This window comes from Dendropsophus ebraccatus, chromosome 2, assembly GCF_027789765.1.
Source record: "Dendropsophus ebraccatus isolate aDenEbr1 chromosome 2, aDenEbr1.pat, whole genome shotgun sequence".
NCBI classification, from domain to species: Eukaryota; Metazoa; Chordata; class Amphibia; order Anura; family Hylidae; genus Dendropsophus; species Dendropsophus ebraccatus.
The window spans coordinates 166572069-166591192 of NC_091455.1; the positions used below are offsets into that span (position 1 = coordinate 166572069).

Here is a 19124-nt window from a genome sequence, read left to right on the forward strand (position 1 = left end):
TTCTTCCAGCATCTTTTCATTTGTTCTGCGTCTCACAAACGTTCTTCTTTGTGATCCAAACACCTCAAACTTGGATTCATCCGTCCACAACACTTTTTTTCCAGTCTTCCTCTGTCCAATGTCCGTGTTCTTTTGCCCATCTTAATCTTTTTCTTTTATTGGCCAGTCTCAGATATGGCTTTTTCTTTGCCACTCTGCCCTGAAGCCCAAAATCCCGCAGCGGCCTCTTCACTGTAGATGTTGACACTGGTGTTTTGCGGGTACTATTTAATGAAGATGCCAGTTGGGGACCTGTGAGGCGTCTGTTTCTCAAACTAGAGACTCTAATGTGCTTATCTTCTTGCTTAGTTGTGCAACTTACACAACTTACCCGCTCACTGCCGAAGCGTGTAAGGCCCTGTTCACACAGAGCAAGAGAGGCGGAAATCCGCCAGCCTCCGTGACATAATGACACTCTATGAAAGGCGCGCGCCCCACACCGCTTAGGGTCTCTTCATGCTTAAGAATGAACATGTTCATTCTTCAGTGCAGAGATCCAGCGTGTGCCTCCCATAGTGTGTCATTATGACACGGAGGCTGGGGGCATTCCGCCTCTCTTGCTCTGTGTGAATGGGGCCTAATAGTGCCGGCAGTGAGCGGGAAACGAGGAGCAAGCAAGATGTGTAGCAGATAAGTAGTAGATTTTGGCTTGGCTAATAATCCCCATTCATATCTTTACACTCTTGGGGGTAGGGCATTGATGTGGAGATGCGATCTTTAACAGGGTCCCCAGAGAGGGAAAAAAGCCCAGTCATAAAGGCCACAACTGGCAGTAAGAGGTTAAATAACCTTTACATAAAAAAGCACAAAACCTTAGCAGAAGAATACACTGATACATATACAAGCAGTGGAGACTTTACAGAAGTCATGCTGTCCTCACGTCATCACTGGAATAAGTTATTAACTAAATGATATTACAAGTGGTCACATTCCGCCTAAACTGGAGGCATATGTGTAAACTCCACCGCTCATAAACACTGTAACACATACTAAACTACAGCATCCTAAAAAGTCATTGCTTTTCGTTTACACACTGCCAAAATACAGCATGTGATGTTGTGAATAGGATTCTACCACCGGGAATAGTCTATTTAGCCTCCAAATAAAGAGTCTCATTTCTAAAATATGGTCTGGCTGCAAAGAATGGCTTGGCCTCAATATGAGCAGAATTCATAAAGGCATTACACCATTTTCTGAGGCAGCACATGACAGGCCCAGCAATTTATGGGAAGAAGGGGAATAGTTACACAGACACAAGCAATGCAATGCATTTATAAACCAATCCATCTATTTATTTCTTATACAACAGACAAGAATAGGAGCCTTGTACTGTCTAGCATTGTAGTTCTTAAAAATACTGTTTCATTTATTGTTCTTTACACCTATTATATTCTTGTAAGTATGTGGGATGTGCAAATACATTAAAGAGGGATATGTTGCTGCTAGAGATGAGCGAGCCGGGTTCGAGTAGATCCGAACCCGAGCGCTCGGCATTTGATTAGCTGGGGCTGCTGAACTTGAATAAAGCTCTAAGGTTGTCTGGAAAACATTGATACAGCCAATGACTATATCCATGTTTTCCACATAGCCTTAGGGCTTTATCCAACTTCAGCAGCCACCGCTAATCGAATGCAGAAAGTTCGGGTTCGGATGGACTCGAGCATGCTCCAGGTTCGCTCATCTCTAGTTGCTGCCCATGGTGAGAGTAACAATTCATTCCTTACTTGTTATTATATAGTCACCTCCCCCCAGTTCTGAGCTGCTGCTTTCTGAGGACACAAAAAACTGTGTGAGCTTTTCTCTCCGTTTCCCCCTCCTCCTTTTTGAGATGTAAACAAGTCCCAACTTTTTAATGCCAGCTACAAAGTTACAGAAAAAGCCTGAATATCCACTTAAACTCTGTAACATGACCAATTAGGGTAAATTCACACAGACGTATTCGCAGCGGACTTCCTGCTGCGAGTTCGCAGCAAAATCCGCTGCGGATACCTTCCCTGTCAGTTCCAATATTATTTCATCCCACTGCCAGGATGTAAGTCCCGGCCCCATTAACCCCCGCCACCCGGGACGATACATTACCGGCACTACGATCCGGCAGCATCTGAGGCTCTCGGCTCCTGGAGGTGAGCGCAGCCAATCACTGACTGTGGTGGGCCTGTGCACCGATTGGCTGCGCGGGACCTTCGGGAGCCTCAGATGCGGCCGGATTGTGTTGCCGGTAATGTATCATCCTGGCGGCGGGCTTAATGAGGCCGAGACTTACATACTGGCAGTGGGATGACAATCCCGCTGCAACTATGTAATAAGATTGGAAGTGACAGGGGAGGTATCTGCAGCGGATTTTGCTGCAAACTCGGCGTGAAATCCCCTGCAGATATGTCTGTGTGAATTTACCCTTAGGGACAATAATCTGCTGTTTGACCCTTACGGCCCTATTACATGGAGAGATAATCTGGCGAATCAGAAACGATCGTTGGCTGATCATTTTAATTTTAACATGTCCTATCGTCACAGCCGCCGACTTACGTTCTTTATTATACACCAAAGCAAGGGCTGCATGGACATCACTAACAATGTCCGAGCAGCCCTTCCCTACAATTATCGAGCCATGTATGGGCTTGCTTGCAGTGTAATGTCGGCCCTCTCAACGTCACCTAAAAAATTTCAACACCAACCTAGTTGTAGCAGACACCTCAAGGGACAAGAGGCGCTGAAGTTACAAGCTGACACATGGTACCACTTCTTATTCAAAAACAACACATTCATGTCCATGTATGCTGGGGCCTCCATCAAGTATGTATGTAGGTTCCAGTGTGCAGGGACTGAAGCGCATTGTATTTTATAGAAAGTTGTTCCGCATGCTTGTGATGTTATAAGAAGACTGCAGCGCCTCTTGTCCCTTGAGGTGTTCTCTATAGCTCATGTCCAGGCAGAAGAAGAGAGGAGATATAAGAATGCTGTAGTCAATGAGATATGTGGCAAGCAGTAAGGCAGCGCTACCCTTAGAATCATTAGAATGTGTTATAACTCTTTTTGGCTATATGCAACAGTGTTAGCCTCCTGACATATTATATATAAAGGCCTGTATACTTTTAAAAGGTTTTAGTGTTAGTTTGAAGTAATAAAGCTACTTTATCTATCTTAATGGGTGTATTATTGTGTGATGCTTTCCTTTTTCTCATCTTTTTACTTTTATAGTGTAGTTTAAGCATCAGTTGCACCCAGTTTTCCTTACTGACAGTACTGTAGTGGTGCCCACCTATTTGTTTATAAATAAACACCGCTCCCAATATATCTTCATAGCTTGGTCAGAATGGCCTAGATGACTAAACTGTTGACCATCCTGCTTTTTTTTTTGTCCAATGATGCCTCTTTCAAAGTCTGTCAACTGGGTAAAATGTGTTAGAGTTTGTACTAAGATGTACAATACCCTCTTTATAGGGCAGCAGGGGAAGTCCGTTCATAACTCTTTAGAATTGGATTAAAATGTGTAGTCAAGTACAACTTTCAATAAAAAAGGGATGACACAAAAATAACTTAACAAACAATATAATTCTATAGTTTTACTCACAATGCAATATAAAGGGTAGTGAGTGACATTTGCAACCGTAAGGCCACGCGTACATTGCACTGCAGAACTTATCGCCAATCTGCAGACAAACATGTTTCATGCAGATTCTGCACCATATTGTGCTGCACAGTCACTCCATACAGTAAAGGGGTGACGTTTTCAGTGGCTTTTTCACAATATAATGGGCAGCTTAGAAAGTTTTGGGGCACAGAATTTTTATTAATATGAGCCTTAGATGTTCTTCCAGTACTCTGTGGGTCTCTAATTACGTTTTTTAAAGTCTTTTTCTCACTGTTCATGAAAATGAAATGCTGATAAGTAACAAACATAAAATCAGCCTAAGCACATTGCAGAGCCAAAGCCAACAACATTAGTAGGAAGAGATCAACAATCCTGCCCCTGCACATATTCTGCAACATGTCAGCGTCTCTCTGTACTTGTAATATCATTGATTCTGACATCACAGAATGTACTCAGCCTAATGTATTGCTCATCTAGGTGTTCGGATAAAGATAGTGATGTTATGCTTCATCCAGGGGCTTGTATTGGATCCTGACTGTGATAACTATCTGTACATTACCAGTAAAGCTTTCCTTATCCTAGGTGGGAGAGTTATGGCTCCTCTCTTCATGGATGACTTTTTTATCCTAAGTTTAAAGACCAAACAACTACATGCACTGAAATAAAATAATGTAATGTAATGGTTGAGTCAGGAAAGGCTGCTGCTGAGCAACACCTATCTTGTGCGTATCCTTCAGTGTATTGTATACTTTTCCAACTACAAAATTAGATTACAGATTATGTTACACTTATCTTCCACTACATCTATGAGACATAGGTGTTAATGTGTCTCGTTGGGGAAAATACCAATCTGGCATAAGAACTCTAAAGATCCCCATACATTTTCACTACCTGGCGGCCAAATGATCTTTCAGCCGCCAGTTATCTCTCCCACTTGCTGCACGTCCTCCACATACATACATGTTCAGCACGGCGGAGCATTCCTATGCTCACTATGAAATGTCTGACGAACAGTAAGGCTGAGGGGAGGGGTGTAAGCCGCAGTCAGGGAGCTCTCGTTGGGGCTTATCTCTTTCACACCAAAGGGGACGAGCAGTGATTCTCCATCCTGCCTGACCCCTATCCCCACTGACATCATCTGTCAGTGGTTGTTCGGTAGAGCCCCATACACCTTAGATTAACGGCTGAATCCTAAAGTCTAAAGGTCCTTTTACATTAGGCGATCATTGGATGTCCATGGCCGCAAATGGGCTAGGCACTCATTTGCAGTGGCTTTACAAGGCACAAGTAATCAAGTGGCTAGGCCACCCGAATGTTCCTTGTATCATTCGTGCAGCCATGGAAACTGGCAATACAGATATGCATATATGAGTGCTGTCAGTTTCCAGATCACACAAGCAATGCATACCATCTACGCTGCTGAGTGACCCGTCATCTTCACACTCCTTATTCTGGGCTGACAGTAAAATTGTCAGCTCCCGTCCAGCTCTCCGGCTCCTGCTGTGTCTTCAGGCCACTGCCCGAGTCCTCCGACTGTCAATGATTATGGAGGAGGTGGGGCAGCGGCCTGGAGATACAGTGGCAGCCAGAGAGCATAATGGAAGCAGAAGGTATGTATGCACTGCTTGTGTGATCTGGAAACTGACAGCAAGCATACATACATATCTGTGCTGTCAGTTTCCACGGCCGTATGAATAATACAAGGATACAATTAATCGTGCTGTCAGTTTCCCTTTTCTATTGGCTGCACATCAGCTCATCGCTGTCTCTTCTACATGGGCCAAATATCGCCTGAAGAAGCTTTTCTAGCAAGGCTCCTGGCCGATAGTCGACCCCTGTAAAAAGCCTTTTAGGTGTATTGGGACCATAAAAGGCCAAGCAATGTTTCCTGGGAAAAAAGTGGGCAAAAGTAGCTCTCCTCCAGAAGAAAAAAAACTATCTCTCTAGCAGAGAGCATTACTTGGCCTATAGGACTCCCTATGAAGCTTGGAGACACATTATTACCTAAGACCAATGTCAAAGGCATTTCTCCCAGCCAACCAGTTTAAAAACTTGTTATAACGACTGAAAATGAGCCTCAGAATTGTTCGCTACTACATCGCTAGTTTTCACTAGCTATCAATTGTTATAGCAAATCTTTCCACGATAATCACTACATGTAATGGGACCTTAATAGTGCAGCTACCTTCAATAGGTGTGCAGTAATAGTAGGAGAGCTACTTTCCATATCTATATTACAGTGACACAAATTATACTGATAACTTGAAGAAGAGGCACTTACCTTTGGTGGTTTGAATGGGTAATCTGGTGAGAATGTGATATCTAAGAAGAAGACACCCCCTTCATATACAGAACCAGGAGGACCTAATATAGTTGATCTCCATTCATATATGTTATCTCCTTTGGGTCCAGCACTGCAAAAAGACAAACAATGTCAAACTAAGTTGGATATGATGGAAACATCAATAATTACCAATGTTAGCTAAGCATCATAGATCTGGGAGCACACCAGAGATAAAGCTGAGTGGGGCAGGCAAGGACATAGCTAGAAATGGCTGGGCCCCATAGCAAACCTTTGATTCCCCCCCCCCCCTCCCTTCTCGACTGACCACTAAGTCTTCAAGTGTAGTCATAACTTCTTAACTGCTAGTGCTCATCAAGAGTGCTTGCAGTTAAAGGGACATTTGCATAATCTGGGAGGCCTGCACAGTCACCACGTGCTGCAAATCATGACAGCTTACGGGGCCAAGTGTATTCAAGGAGCGGGTCACCGGGCCCCCAGATGTGACAGGCCCCATAGCAGCTGCTAAGGCTGCTACAGTGGTAGTTAAGCCCCTGAGTGCAGGACAACTATTGCATAGTCTGCGGATGTGAAGCCACAGGGAAATGGCACTGCAGCCCAGGGGGCATAGTGGTCCCCCAGCCACACCCCTTTGGGACACTCTCGGCCCCCCAAAAATAAAAGTGTTTTCCTTTAGCAAATTGAATGCACCAACAGCTTCTATAGGGATATGCATTTGACTGTTCCAGTGGTTTCATATGCATAAAACATGTGAAAGATGCACTTTATAATACTATTATGTCATGTGTGAGCCTAACAAAGGCCCTGAAATATGCCTGTGTATATTCCATGTGCACAGTAAATCATTAAAACCCTGATACACTATAATACAGAAAAATCTCAAAAAGAACTAGACTAAAAATTTTATATAGATAAAAAAAAGCATTTTCTCATTTTATAAGTGCTCTTTGCTGCAATCTCTGTCCATGACAGGAACTGTCCAGAACAGCAGCAAATCACCATAGAGAACCTCTCCTAATTGGATCAGTTCCTCTCATGAACAGAGGAGACAGCTGAGAGCACTATGTCAGACTGGAAAGAATACACCATTTCTTGCAGGACATACAGCAGCTGATAAGTACTAAAACACTGGAGATTTTTTAATAGACACCATTTACAAATCTGTATAACTTTCTGACACCACTATTTTCTTTCTCCAGATTAACCCTTTAAGAACAACTAGGAACAAGTTGTTAAGCAAACAGAAATCTCCTCCACAGAGTGAGTGCTTGGCAGGCGTGTTGGAACCATTTTCTCTGCAGGTGACTGTCATCACTTTTCCATCATAATATTTGGCATAGAATTCCCCATTGGGACAATGTAAGGATTCTACTCCAGCAATTTTTGTTACAATAAATGGCTTTTAATTTGGAAGAAAACCTCTGTATATGTATTGTGCTTGAATGATTATTCTGATACAGAACTGCTCCTTGAATAGGGAAAAAAGCATGAAAAGGAAAATGAAGATCTGCTGAATGAGCTGCTTCTCCTACCAGAGCTGTCGTTCTATAGATTCCTAGATGGGAAACGCTCAGCCGAATTAACTTTTAATATTTATTAGGCTTTATTATTTTGTTCATCCTGTGAGTGATAACCCTTGGAGGCTTTCCAGGCTCCTCGGGAGGCGCGTGCCATGAATAAGTAGTTGCCCTGCACACACATCAGCGTCTCTAATCACAGTAAATATTCGGTGGCATTTGCTCCGTCCTTGCCTTATCGTTGGTAAATATTTTAGACTTGCATGAAATGCTGAATAGAGTGCAGCCATCTTGGAGACTGTATTGGTGTCAGCACATTTCTCTTACAAGGTTGACTCTTCTGGGAATTCCTAGCCTGACACCGTTATATTTCCTGTACTATGCTCTGCAGGTTTGTAAATACGTTCAGACAACACAACTACTTTACCCAGAGAAAGACCTGAATTATCAACACTAGTCTTAAAGGGAATCTGTTGCCAGGTTAAAGGCCGTTTTATATGGGCAGATTATTGAGGGAATGAGCGTTTATGGGAATGCTTGTTCTCGACAATCTGATCTTATAAAAAAAAAAAAAGCCAATAATTGTCTGACAAAAAGGTAGTACGGCAGCTGAATGCATCTTTTGTGTGGCCAGGAAATGAATTGTTACTGCCCACACATCGCCCTGTGTAAACCCCAATGTGGTCCATCAGGTTCCTGGCATTTTACCAGCATGATGTGCTATTTTGTCCGCCATTTTGTAACAGAGTTTGCAATGGAGGCTCCTAATGCTGATGCAGATGGGAACACAGGGGGATGCTGAAGGAACATGGCTGACCAAAAGATATTTTAGTTGATGATGTGTATGTGATACTACAGGTCAAAAGCATGTTTTTTTTTTAGTTCAGTTTTTAAAACCCAGTTTTTTCAACTGTAAAAGCAATCAAAAACATAGAAACGTATGCTGTACTGCTCTGCAGTCTATGGCTTGATGACGGCACACTACTAGGTGTAAATATGATATATATATATATATATATATATATATATATTTTTTTTTTTTTTTTCTCAAAGCAGCGAGTTGCATTCGCAGGAAAACAAGATCTTGGCAGCGGCAGTGTTCTTGGTCTCTAATGAAACCTGCAGTCAGCAGGATGCCTCCACACAGCCTCCATCTACTGTATTCTAAGCTGCGGGATCCCTGACACAACGGCCTCCTAGTAATCTGCTCAATGAGCCGTTCACTGCCTAATGAATCAAATGATTATTGATTAAAGACATTCACATGGTTTATTATAATCATCCACGGGATGACCTGGACCTAGAACACAGCTTCACATTGAGACCCACAATACCAGAAAATCCTGTCCCAAACAGGCAAACAATGTATAATGCATACAGGGTAATAATGAGTTCAACTGCACAATCTGAATTTTGCTTAAAAGCTGTGTCCATTATACTGTCACGCAGTATCGCAACAGTACTGCAAGGGAACTGCAATGTGTAAACACAGCCAAAGAGGACTAAAAATTAGAGGCTTCTATGTCCTGGAAGAGTGTGACGTAAAAGCCTTTTTTACTGTCAGTCACCTACGGAAAGTGTTCTGACAGGCAAAGAGCCGTGGCTAGTCACAGCCCTATCTCCACCCCAATGCCTTGCTAATAATCCCTGTGCACTGCATTAAAAGTAATGTTTCCTGCATATACAGTTACCGGACTGCAAATTAAACTTGGTAAGAAACATTATGACCTCATTTTTGGGCACTGCTAGTGCTTTTATATGTGCAATGCTTATGATTGGTTCCCGTTAAAGGGAACCAATCAGCAGGTTAGATGAATCTAACCTGCTGATATGACCCTATTGTGCCCTATTACATTTCTCCTCTGCACTATTTCTGTGCAGTTTGTAGTTTAATTCAGCATCTAGTAAGGCTGTTTAGGGCACTGGGAGTGGGGCTATGGCATTAAACTGCCCCCAGCTAGCCCATCCCTTCTAAGGATTATCAGTGGAGCGGGACGGATTTGTGCTCTGGGGGCAGTAGCTCCGCCCCGAGTGCGCCAAACGGTCTTACTAGACGCTGAGTTAAATTACAAACTGCAAGGAAACGGCTGAGGGTGAAAGTAAGAGACATACCTTCTTCCTCAGCACACTTTGTGTACAATAGAGAGCTAACAGCAGGATAGATTAATCTAACCTGCTGACAGTTTCCCTTTTACCCCAACCCATCCGCATAAGGATGTGCCGTCGTGTCCTGTGGTGGGGAGTTTTAGAGGGGAGTCATGACATGACCCCGCTCTGAAGTGTGCGGCTCCTGGCTGATATCAGCAGCCAGGGACCACGGGCATTAGCCAGCGCAGTAGATCGCCGTGCCTGGATAATCAGCCATTTAGATGCAACTGTCAAAGCTGACAGCTGCATTTAAATGGTTATAAACAAGCACAAACTATTAAATTATGGCATTTCTGATCTTGCAAGGTAAATGGAGTAAGCAAAAAAAAACAAAAACTAAGTGCCAAATTGCACATTTTTGGTCACGCCAAATCTGGATAATTGTAATAAAAAGTCGGATATACACAAGCAAGCTACCGATGGAAAGTACAGGTCATGGTGCAAAAAAATGACACCTCACAAAGCCCTGCAGACCAATAAATAAAAGCATTATAAGGACAGTAATAGAGCAATTTTAAAACACATTTAGTTTTTTAAAAAGGTTTTTTTATTTTTTTAAATCCATAAGAGAAAATAAAAGTTATATAAGCTGCCTCTTGTTGTAATTGTATTGATTTGAGTAACGTAGACAATGTCAGTTTGACCATAGGGCGACTGGCGTAAACACGAAACTCCATAAAATGAAAAAAAAAAAATAGTTTTTATTTTTTATTTTAATGCGCAAATAATTTTTTCCCAGTTTTTCAGCCTATTTTATGGAAAAATGAAGTCTGTCATTGCAAAGTACAATTGGTGTCGTAAAAAATAAGAGATCACGTGGGTCTATAGGTGAAAAAATGCAAGCGCTATGGCCTTTTACACACAAAGAGGACAACACAGATGTACAAAAAAGAAAAATGGACTGGGGGTTAAGGGGTTAAAGCAGACTGGCTGTATTAAATGCCAAGGCCAGCCATGGAGTGAAGGTCATGGCCGCACACGCTTCTCCCAACTATAACTAAAAATTACAGCAGGTCTCAGAACCGAGATCAGATCCAAACTACATTTCTGACACATCTGGATGACCGAAAAAAACAAACTCTCTCAAGAATACCGCTTTAGGCCACATACACACAACATTAGTTTTCATTAAACAATGGCCGTTATTTAATGACAGTGGCCGATCACATAGATTCCAGGACTCCATGCGGCCACACAAATAATTGACAAGACAATGGTGGGTTCAGGAGTGACAGCTCCGATAGCCTATTCCTACCATGGGAATGTAATGCCATCTGCTTTCTGATCCGGCTGACAGAGTGACACTGATATACAACAAGACATACGCTGACTCTGACAGTCCCCTCAGCTTTCCGGAGAGCAAGATTAAAACGAGGCTGTGTACCCTTCACTGTCTCTCTGTATAATAGTCATAATGTATGGCCATCACCACAGTGACACCGCAGATATAGCGCCACAGATAGCAGACATTTTATTGTCAACAACAATTGAATGTCAAAGTACCCTCACGTGCAGGTTAAAGAGGGATAAACTGCTATGAAGAATAAAGGAATAAACCTGTCACCATGTCTGTCATACATTGTAACCACACATAACATTCATCAAATAAAAGATAAAGATATCAATATTATGTCGCTTTCATCTAAAGGAAAAAAGGACCATATTGCTGCCCTCGCTTAGGGAATGTTCACACCCTATAGTCTTATTCTACATATATTGTTTACAAGAAAAGGAGTGGCTCTATTGATTATAAAGTGATGGGATAGTCATTAAAAGATTGAATTTAAATGGTGCTCAAAAGGTCATAATCCAATTCATGCAATAAAATAGGTCTGTTCCCCTTTATATAGGATATGGCATAAATGTCTGCTAGACGTGAGTCCCACACTGTGATTCCCATAGACCTTACTGGCAGTTGTGTAACAGCATACCTCTTGGACCCCCAGCTTATACAACCATGTGGTATAGACTGGAGCGGCCGCATGACCTTGAGATGCAGTTGTTGCATTTATCAGATCTTTTTACGGCACACCCTGTGAATACTATATGTGATACATAAGGCATTATCCCACAATTATGACTTATCAGCATTTAGTCCAATGTCAATACAGTATATACAAAATCAGCTCACCACTTATTACCTAGTGTCCCTAAACCAGTCACATGTCTCACACAATGTAGAACTTGATACTCAATGCTCAGCACTGCCCAAACTTCTTAAAACGTATATCATTTATTGATATGCATTAAAAGTATTACATCCAACATGTGGCACCTGGCGTGTTTGGAGAGACCCCATAGTGATGCCTGGGACTTACCTGCCATAAGTCAGATATACCAACTTATAATCAATATCAATAAAGGATGTACGTTTTAATAAACAAGTGGTGCTGGACATTCTGTTTTAAGTTGATCCAACCACTGGGACCCCCGCTGATCATGAGAACAGGGGAGAGAATTCTTGTCCCCCGAATGACTAGATTTTGGGTGTTTTTTTTAACCCTAAAAGTATAAAGATCCTACAAGTGAATCCACATACCTATTTCATGTGCAGAGTAGAGGGTGGCCTATGATAATCCCTACTAGATAAAAATACAGACAATTTCAGCAGAGACTGACAATAAGATGGCAGGGGGTGCTGATATGAAGAACCAAAATGTAATACATATGTATCAAAATACAATTTTTATCTTACAGTTTTTTCATATATAATGCTAGGAGGTTTGTTTTCTGCAGGGTCCTCAGTATATACAAGAGGAAGCCATCAGCATCTCTCCACAGCTCATCGAAATACTGGCGTCATAAAAAATTATTCCAATTAAAATCCACTGTCTGACAGGTCAGCTCCCTTCAAGCCAAGCAAATGAAGACACCCATGCAAAGTTGCTTCCTTGGGAACTAATTTAGCTAGAAACAGCCCAGATCATGTACAAGTCTTAGTTAAAGCTTGCAAAGACAAATCTGGTTTAAACTGCTGATGTTATTTCAATTCATATTCTCCAGCTAATGACAGGTCTCCGGAGGCGAGGTAAGAAGAGCATCACACATTGTAGCTTGATCAGCATTAAAAGCTATGACAATCAAGGACCAAATCCAGCTTTAAGAGTCAAATCCCCAAAGAGCCTTTTAAATAATGTGCATTGGATCGCTTTACTGCTTCTCCAGCTATCCAATGTGAGAAAAATGTAGTGGAACGTATAAATGGAGAAACATGCTGGAGCAGTGCAGCGTAAAAGACACATAATCGTGTTCTCAGCATTCAAGTCTGTACAGAATCATCAGCGTAACCTTCAGGAAAGTTTTACTTCTTAATTTAACGCCCAAACATTTGCTTTATATATATATATATATATATATATATATATATATATATATCTGATCAGTCTCATCCAATCTTTATACTAGAAAGATCCATTCTATTTGTCACCAGTACCTTCCAGATGCCTGACTTTTGCCTTTATAACTAAAACATGGGCAGGGGTATAAATATCATTGTCTGTGTATTTTTCAAATGTTTATATATTTAGGCTGGGTTCACACTACGTATATTTCAGTCAGTATTGTGGTCCTCATATTGCAACCAAAACCAGGAGTGGATTAAAAACACAGAAAGGATCTGTTCACACAATGTTGAAATTGAGTGGATGGCCGCCATTTAACGGCAAATATTTGCTGTTATTTTAAAACAACGGCTGTTATATTGAAATAATGGCAGTTATTTACTGTTATATGACGGCCATCCACTCAGTTTCACCATTGTGTGAACAGATCCTTTGTGTTTTTAATCCACTCCTGGTTTTGGTTGCAATATGAGGACCACAATACTGACTGAAATATACGTAGTGTGAACCCAGCCTTATATTGTATTGTTGTCATATTTTTATTTATATTTTTATTGTTTTGATTTTTATACTGTTTGGTCAGTCATACATCACGTGTACCTGTGGTAATCTTATCAAAATGGCTGATGTTCTTCATACAGTAAATAGCACAGATAAAAGATCTGTAACATTTTAACGTGTAGTTTTTCAAAAATCAGCTGCCACTGCAAAAGTCAAAGCAAAAACAACACTTCATTCTAAGGAGGTTTAATAATACTATAATAATATAATATAATAATCAATCAGCAAGGTATAGTGATCGGCACTTCCCGGGTCTGATTACCCGAAACAGCTTTCACTTTGTTTGAAGCATGTGCCTGGCGTCTTAGCCTGCTGTTCTATGGATTTATCTCCTGATGGAATAAAGATGGCAAGTTTTCCATATGTTGGGAAGTGCTCTCCTGCTTCTTCTTCATGTTTGATAAAATCATATTAACCAAATAGTAAAACTGGTATGAAAGCCAAAAAAATCCCAAAATTATAGAGACAAATATTCAAAAAAATTTGAGTAAATACAATGGTAAATTGCACCCCCACAAAAAAGAAATGTGGGTGCAGTTAAGACTAAGGACAGGAGAGACAGAGATCATGTGACTTTGGTCTCAAAAAAAGGAGAAGAGGACAGAGGAGCCGAGGAGCTTCAGGGTTTAAGTCAGGATGTGCTGCATAAAAAAGGCCCAATTCATGTAATAGAAACCTAGTAGAAACAAGCTAAGATTATGGGTGGGGACTTAACAAGGTCTTTCTTAAGTGGAGTACCCCTTTAATGTCAAACATGTGATAGATATTTTGGATAATTAAACAAAAGCTAAAAAGGTTTTTACTTGAAGGTACTAATCAATGTTTTTTTTTTCAGACTGTTCTTAACTGCAAGGGTTAATCTGTCTCAGTCTGCATTAACCCTGAATAATAAAGCACAGCTGGGAAAGCTATAAAGAACAAACCCAGTAATGAATAATTAAAACCACCTACACGGCTTTGGATGGCTCACTGTAGGACATGGATATTAGCAAACATATTACTAGAAGAGGACTGAATAGTGGTTTTCTTGCAGTGCCGGAGAGGTGAAAGGGTAATCACCATTTTCTCAAAAACATGAACAATTAAAATTCATGACATTTAAACGCAAGGTAACAAGGATGACAAAAGATGTACAGACAGCTGTATCCGGATGAGTGCTGCATAACAAATAGATCCCACTTGATCCTTTAGTAAATCCTATTACATTAGGCCAAATAGGATAAGGAAGTACTCTTTCCATTACAATTTTTTCCCCTCGCAGATATTGCTTAATATTTTTGTAGGGGAAAGGAAGATGTGAGAAGACTATTTGCATGATTAAACTTGATGAAACACTGTAGACAATTGTATCTACAAATAATAAAAATAGTAAAGTACTCATCCCGTAAATAAGTATTGTTTTACTTCACAGAATATTTTATCCTAAAGGTGAAGGGTGCAAAGAAAAAGTTCAAAAACAAACCCTCGTAATGCTCAGATGATGGGAAATAAGGGTAATGGCTCCTAAAAGGCAGAGAGGACAAGGGGATGGACTTAAGGGTTTGAAAAACAGTTATTTGTTCTTGCTTTATGCTTATTGTGGCAAAACAATTCCATCTCCATAAGTCTTAAAAAAGGTAGTTTGTGTTCTACGGCTTCAGTTATGAGTAAAGTCTTTTTTTTTATCTGAATGGCTTCTTATTAGCCTTTCTTTGGTCCAGTTAGATCTGATCATAAATCAGCTTTAAGGTTCCCATACACCTTAGCCTTTAGTCGGCCATACCTGGTGCTCACAGTCTTTCGAACGACCATGATGGATAATGTTGGTGGTAATAGGGGTCAGTTCTCATGGGAAATCACCTTATGATCCCTTTTTCCATTGAGAGATAATCCACAGTCAGATCGCTTGCGGCCCGTATATCAAAGACGTGTGCATGCAACTTTACTGTCTGAAAAGAAGTTGTCAGTGGTGGAAATTTTCAGACGGAAGTCAGACAAAAGGCTGTTCTTTTAAGAAAGCTCTTTCATTCACAAATGATCTTTCATAAAAAAATATTATCAGAACATTTCCTCAATATTCGTCCTTCGTCCAATGCCACTGATCATTTTAAACAACATTCATGGTCAATATGGACTAAAATGTGAATGGCTATGTCTGTGAAGGATCGTTCATCACATGATAATTTTTGTTCAATCATTAACCTACTTTTATCTAATGTGTATGGCTACCTTAAGATATTCTTTCAGAAAAGAAGAGAAAGGATGATAATACTCTTAAATAATTGCTTAAAAGACCAAAAAATGATAAAAAATAAAATCCTATGGAAAAAGCGCTGTCTTGAAGAAGAAGAACTGGAGGCCAGCCTGCTGCCCCCCAGTGTGACAAAACTCTCTTTGACGTTGCCCTATTGATTCTAATGGATCCGCGTCACAGAGGGGAGGACGGAATGTCACACCGGGGGCATACAGGCCCGCCTCCAGTGCTTCAGGCCGGGCTGGTGACCGGGAATAACAAGCACCATGCGCAGGAACTGGGCCGCGGTTCAAAAAAAGGACCGCGGTACTGGCATCTAAGCGTCAATCTATTGATGTAAAAATCTTAAAGCCATGTACCTGCTGGTACATTTGCTTCAAACTGCTTCCACTTCATATGGCCCCATATGGTCAGGTGATCACAACATTATCCTTATATAGGGATTACTGATTCCTGGCTCACACCTGTATAATGCTTTTATATCTACAAAGGTCCCATTGTTTCCAAAGGCCAAACTGTTTTGCCTCCATAGGTCACAAGAACTTTATCTTAAAAAATGAACCCAAAGAAAACGTCCTGACAATGCCCTATGCAAAATTTTCATTTGTTGCAGAAGTGTCATCCGGTTTTGGATGCCAGTCATCAGAGCCTATTTATAGACATCCAAGGTTAGGTCAAAGTCATAGGTGTGCAGAAACATGATGGGTGTGAGTTATCATCAGCTATAGCTATGCCTTGTTCCCTTTGTGTTAAGCTCTTATTGCTTTACACAAAGGGAACAAGCTATATCTGCTGATAGCTATAGGGGGGGCATAGCTATAGCTGCTGATAACTCTCACCCATCATGTTTCTGCACACCTATGACTTCTTTTTTGCTTACGTGCCTTAACATCATTTATGTCTTCTGTTCTATTCCCCCAGCTCTCTGTTTTGACAAAGTTAAATTTCTAAATGAAAAAACTCATTCCATGGAATTAGGATCTGACATCAAAATTTGGCTGATAAACTGTTTTGCTGCCCAAATTTTCCTATATACATATATGATGTATACAAGGTGTCTCATAAGTACAATACCCTGACATTTACTTAGGGGATTTATTAATTACTGTAAACAATTAGAAGAATACAGCATTGCTCATTATTCTCAGTCTATTTGTTACATCTATATGTGTTATTACAGGTTCCGCTGTGTAACCCCAGTGATCCCCCACTCTTTCTAATATCATCATGATTTATGATAGTACCGGCAAGAGCACGCAGCATTCAGATGTACTAATATGTCTCATTAAAAAGTCAAAGGGAATCGTTTACCTTTACATATGCATCCCTCCTTCACATAATAATACATTATAGGAAACATTTACTATGAGACACAATTGAAAGAGCTAAGTGTAATTTATTGCTATAAACCGCAGATAATCGACCCTGTCATCACAACGCCGTAACACAATTTTTGCCAAAATAACCCCCTCCCCCCAATGACAGAAAGACATATAAATAAGTCACAAAATAATCATACATAGTCAACAATGCCAGTCAGCAGCTAGCCTTTCTTTGGTACGTGTTTGCTAGTAGCATTGTTTGCTGCCATCTACACACAAAATGTTTTGACTCTATTTATATTTGTGTTAAAGGAGCCAACGCTATTATTCCTGCCAAAAGATTAACCCTACTGTACAGTATATTAATGGTGTCCATGGGAAGCTGTTGGTATCCATTGTACAATGGAGCTGGCACTGTCTTGTAGCTTCCATTATAAACTGTTTTTTAAAAAAGAGCCATACACTGTACAGCTCAGAGTATATGTCCATGTTCTGCTTCTTTACTAGGTTAGCGTTCTTGTAAAGAGGCACTGTTTGCTATATGCAAAGACTTTGCATTTTCTTTCTGGTCACTGATCCTAATAATAGACTGACACTTCCTTTCAATTTTCCACAATGAAAGATGAAGGTTTATATAGCTAACACAAGATCCACCATTCACTACAGGTCAATGCACAGGTCACACTTAGCATGACCTAGAACACTCTCCAATAGAAGTCAAAGAACACTTCCAATCTATAGGTTAGGTTCATATGCTCCATGCTGCCGCTGTATAAAGTAGATCTCTAAATGCTTTTACAAAGCAGCTTGGGCAAGATGGCTGCCCCCATAATCAGGTACAGAAAATAATATATTCAAATAAATAATGACACAATTATTTTTTAAATACAATACAAATTGACAATCCAAAAATAAAAATATGTACCAGTACTACAAGAAAGTATAGGTGACACATAAGTGACCATTCAAAAGGAGCTAGAACATGGACTCATTGAGTAGTTAACCATCCATGTAGATTTCAAGGTCACATGTGATTAACGGCTTCAGGGGTGACATTTGTCCTACACATTTACTCTGCAATTGTCAACCTCTCAACGGGAAATTGATTGTTCTGCCTCCAGGTTTGCAGGCCTGACTTTCCTATGATCTAACAAAAGGAAAAAGCTAAAGGCCCAGATGGGAACAACTGTCACTGTAATAACACTGACTGACCCATGTAAATGAGCAAAGGGATCAATGATGGAAATATTGTTTACAAAGCCAATGATTCAGATGTAAAATCTCAATCATGTGTAAAGGTTTATTATGCCATTCATTAGGTATAAGCAGGTGGCTATTATTATTATCCTTTAACCCTTAGAGCAGCGCTTCTCAAACTTTTTCTACTGGAGCCTCACCCAGCAAACCAAGGCAATGCCTGGGCCTCACCAGACTGACCAAGAGGATGACTGGGCCTCACTATCTGTGGTGAAAGTCCATTTAAAAGCTGAAAATAATGCTAGGGCTCCTCTCACCCATCTCCCAAGCTCTATATACCAATAAAGCAAGTACAAAATAAGTTAATAATGTTGCTAAAATGGAGATTTTTGCCAACAGCAAAAGGACTGTGCAGATCATAGTCACTGTTGTGAAAACTGGCTCCTGAGCTGGGCCTCACCAACAACTAGGGGGCGCCTCACTGGTGAGGCCCGCCTCACAGTTTGAGAAGCACTGCCTTAAAGGACCCGGCCAATTTAAATTTTTGCATTTTCGTTTTTCCCTCCTTGTGCTTAAAAGGCCATAGCACTTGTATTTTTTCACCTAGAAACCCACATGAGCCCTTATTTTTTGCGCCACTAATTGTACTTTGCAATGACAGGCTGAATTTTTTCATAAAGTACACTGCGAAACCAGAAAAAAATTCAAAGTGTGGTGAAATTGAAAAAAAAAAGCGCATTTCTTTTATTTGGGGGGGTATTCGTTTTTACGCCGTTTGCCCTGGGGTAAAACTGACTTGTTATATATGTTCCTCAAGTTGTTTCGATTACAACGATATGTAACATGTATAACTTTTATATTATCTGATGGCC

At 40.7% G+C, this 19124-nt stretch overlaps 1 protein-coding gene and 1 long non-coding RNA gene across 2 annotated transcripts in view; one reads left to right on the forward strand and one right to left on the reverse strand.

Moving 5' to 3' along the window:
* The window catches only part of LOC138783679 (uncharacterized), a 163717-nt gene extending 156434 nt beyond the window's left edge, over positions 1-7283 (forward strand). The window contains exon 3 of the long non-coding RNA XR_011361731.1: positions 7133-7283. This is a non-coding gene — a long non-coding RNA (uncharacterized lncRNA). The remainder of the gene's footprint in view (positions 1-7132) is intronic.
* The window catches only part of LOC138783678 (ubiquitin-conjugating enzyme E2 E2), a 167380-nt gene that overhangs the window by 23628 nt on the left and 124628 nt on the right, over positions 1-19124 (reverse strand). Inside the window, exon 4 of the mRNA XM_069958683.1 lies at positions 5913-6045. Coding sequence (XP_069814784.1) covers positions 5913-6045 — 133 coding nt within the window. The remainder of the gene's footprint in view (positions 1-5912; positions 6046-19124) is intronic.